The sequence below is a fragment of the Grammomys surdaster genome, unplaced genomic scaffold, assembly GCF_004785775.1.
Source record: "Grammomys surdaster isolate TR1022 unplaced genomic scaffold, NIH_TR_1.0 128512, whole genome shotgun sequence".
In the NCBI taxonomy this organism is placed as follows: domain Eukaryota; kingdom Metazoa; phylum Chordata; class Mammalia; order Rodentia; family Muridae; genus Grammomys; species Grammomys surdaster.
In genome coordinates, this window is record NW_021621888.1 from 1 (window position 1) to 2,580 (window position 2,580).

At 45.9% G+C, this 2,580-nt stretch overlaps 1 protein-coding gene across 1 annotated transcript; it reads left to right on the forward strand.

Annotated features, from left to right (window-relative positions):
- Positions 1-6: 6 nt before the first annotated feature.
- Positions 7-2,042, forward strand: LOC114615643 (pyrethroid hydrolase Ces2e-like). Its single transcript, XM_028761319.1, has 4 exons — positions 7-125; positions 526-663; positions 1,040-1,112; positions 1,659-2,042. The coding sequence occupies exons 1-4, from the start codon at positions 11-13 to the stop codon at positions 1,843-1,845; spliced, it is 513 nt and encodes a 170-aa protein (XP_028617152.1). The 5' UTR covers positions 7-10; the 3' UTR covers positions 1,846-2,042.
- Positions 2,043-2,580: the final 538 nt, after the last annotated feature.

The following is a 2,580-nucleotide window of genomic DNA, read 5'->3' on the forward strand; positions in this document are numbered from 1 at the left end:
TGACCTGCTAATGGAAGAGTACATGGGGGACACTGAGGACCCCAAGACCCTCCAAGCACAATTCAGAGAGATGAAGGGAGACTTCATGTTCATGATTCCTGCACTCCAAGTAGCACAATTTCAGCGTGAGTACACCTGTGACAAGGTTGAGGGAGAAAGCTCAAAACTGTGGTTCCCAGACAAGCCCTATAGTGTCCAGGCCTTACCAAAGTCAGGATTGGATCTCTGGTTTCAGATGACCAACTGGTAAATCCGTATTCTGAGTACAAGATGGTGACACCTTATCTGAGTACAGATGAAGAAACAGTACAGAAGCAGACAAGTGGTATCTGTGACTTACTCTCCCAGAGAGGGCAGAGTCATTATTTAACAGTGGGTTTTCCCACAGTCAGTGCTCCAGGATGGGGTTCCACACTCAACTGTCTTGATTTCAGATAATTTGAGACTGAGGCATCTTGTCACAAATGTGTGTCAGGACAGTTCTGGACAAAGCGCCACCATGTCATTACATGTCCTCATCCCCAGGTTCCCATGCTCCTGTCTACTTCTATGAGTTCCAACATCAATCCAGCTTCTTCAAGGATTTCAGGCCACCCCACGTGAAGGCGGACCACGGTGATGAAATTTTCCTTGTCTTTGGCTACCAAGTCGGTAATATAAAACGTGAGTCTTGATGAATTTCCTTGAGCATGACGGAGTCCATTATGGAAACCTGAAGTATAGCTGAGTTCTTAATCCAGTCAAGGGATCTAAGTCCTTGAAGAAAGACAGAACCCAGTGTGCACCGTCTCACAGCTCAAAGTCTACATTAGGTTGAAATCTGGACCTTTCTGAGTCTACCTTGTGTTATTGGTAATAAGAAAATAATGGCGCAGGAATGAATCCACTAAGAGACTTAGTCCTGGATTGTGGGGATAGGAAAGGAGGGAACCAAACCAATAGTTTAGACTTGAGTTACAGCTGGCTTGATGAGTGTGAAGCATGAATAGGAAGCTGCATGAAGTGGCTGAGACATGGGTACCTGTCCTTCTCTCTTCAGTTCCCCACACAGAGGAGGAGGAGCTACTAAGCAGAAAGATAATGAAGTACTGGGCCAACTTTGCACGACATGGGTGAGAGGATGCCCTTCCCTCAACTTCTGCAAGGGTGGGTTGCTGTCCAGAACTCCCTTTGTGCATGGTGAGCTCCTTAGGATGTATGGTCCTTTATTGCATGAGAAAGTCTTCCCTACCCTCCAGCACACTTTGGCAAGCAGTTTACCACATAGTCAGCTGCCATGCACATGCACACAAGCCCCTATGAACTTGGACATGCATGTGTGCACAAACATACACACACACACACACACACACACACAGTACACTAAGACACTTTATATATGTTTGTTACTGGTCATCTTGCGGTAACTTGGCAGGTGGGCCTCAGTATTGTGGTAATGATCTTTAGCTATTGCCTTGGAGAAGGAGGCAGAAAACAGGCCATGAGGGACAGTAAACTTGTCCCACATGGAGTAGGAACTAGTGGGTCACACTTGTATCCCAATATCAGGACATACACCCTATCAGTCCCTTAACCCCCTGGCCTACTTCATTCACTGTCCTGAGCCAAATCAGGATCAAGTGACCTTCACTCTTCTCTGCTGGCTGGCATATCCACAGGAACCCCAACAGCAAGGGTCTACCCCACTGGCCTGTGATGGACCATGATGAGCAGTACCTGCAGCTGAACACCCAGCCTGCTGTGGGCCGAGCCCTGAAGGCCAGAAGGCTGCAGTTCTGGACCAAGACTCTGCCCCAGAAGATCAAGGAACTAAAGGGTTCTCAGGAGAGGTACAGAGATTTGTAGTGCCCTGTGTGAATGAAGGCATGTCGGCTTCATGCCTAAGGTTTGGAACACTTTTTGATCCTACCATTCACATAACCATTCCTCACACATACAGTTGTCCATTTTACCAATTTATATGACAAACCCTCTATATGTCACAAAATGCTGCCAATCTGTTAGAGCCACTCAATAAAAGCTGTATCGATGTGGAATATGGATGAATGAGACCCAAGTTCCCATAGTCTCCACAAGTTCTGGCTGCTGCTCCAAATAGATCTCAAACTACCAGCAGATCTTGGGATATAGATTTGTGATCCTGGTTATTTAGAAACTGAGTCAGGAGTATTGCATGAGCCTAGTAGTTCCATACCACCTTGAACAACATAGGAAGGCACATATCTGAGAAACAGAAATTATCACTAGCTGGGTAACTTTCAAACGACAGAAATACATGTAAAATTCTGTGGAGTGAGAAATACAGGGTGAGAAAATGAACTTGAGCCATACAATCTTTGAGGCACAGCTCCTAGACCTCTCTGATGTCAGCCACTGAATATTCCAGCTACCAAAAACCGTGCCCATTGTCCCTATAGAGGAAATCTCATCTCTTTCCTTCCCAAATTGCAATTACCCACTTTCCTGAAAAGCTTAACTTGATATTTTCATCGACACTTCAAGCATGGCCAGGAGTGGGGGTTGACCAGCAGGACCAAGCAGGCTTTCTCTAATAACAAATTTGCTCTTTTGCACAGGGAT

Coding starts and splice junctions, on each gene's coding strand:
- LOC114615643 (XM_028761319.1), top strand. CDS start 11: ATGGAAGAGTACATGGGGGACACTGAGGACCCCAAGACCCTCCAAGCA. Junction 126..525: donor CCAAGTAGCACAATTTCAGC/GTGAGTACACCT, acceptor CCTCATCCCCAG/GTTCCCATGCTCCTGTCTAC. Junction 1,113..1,658: donor GCCAACTTTGCACGACATGG/GTGAGAGGATGC, acceptor GCATATCCACAG/GAACCCCAACAGCAAGGGTC.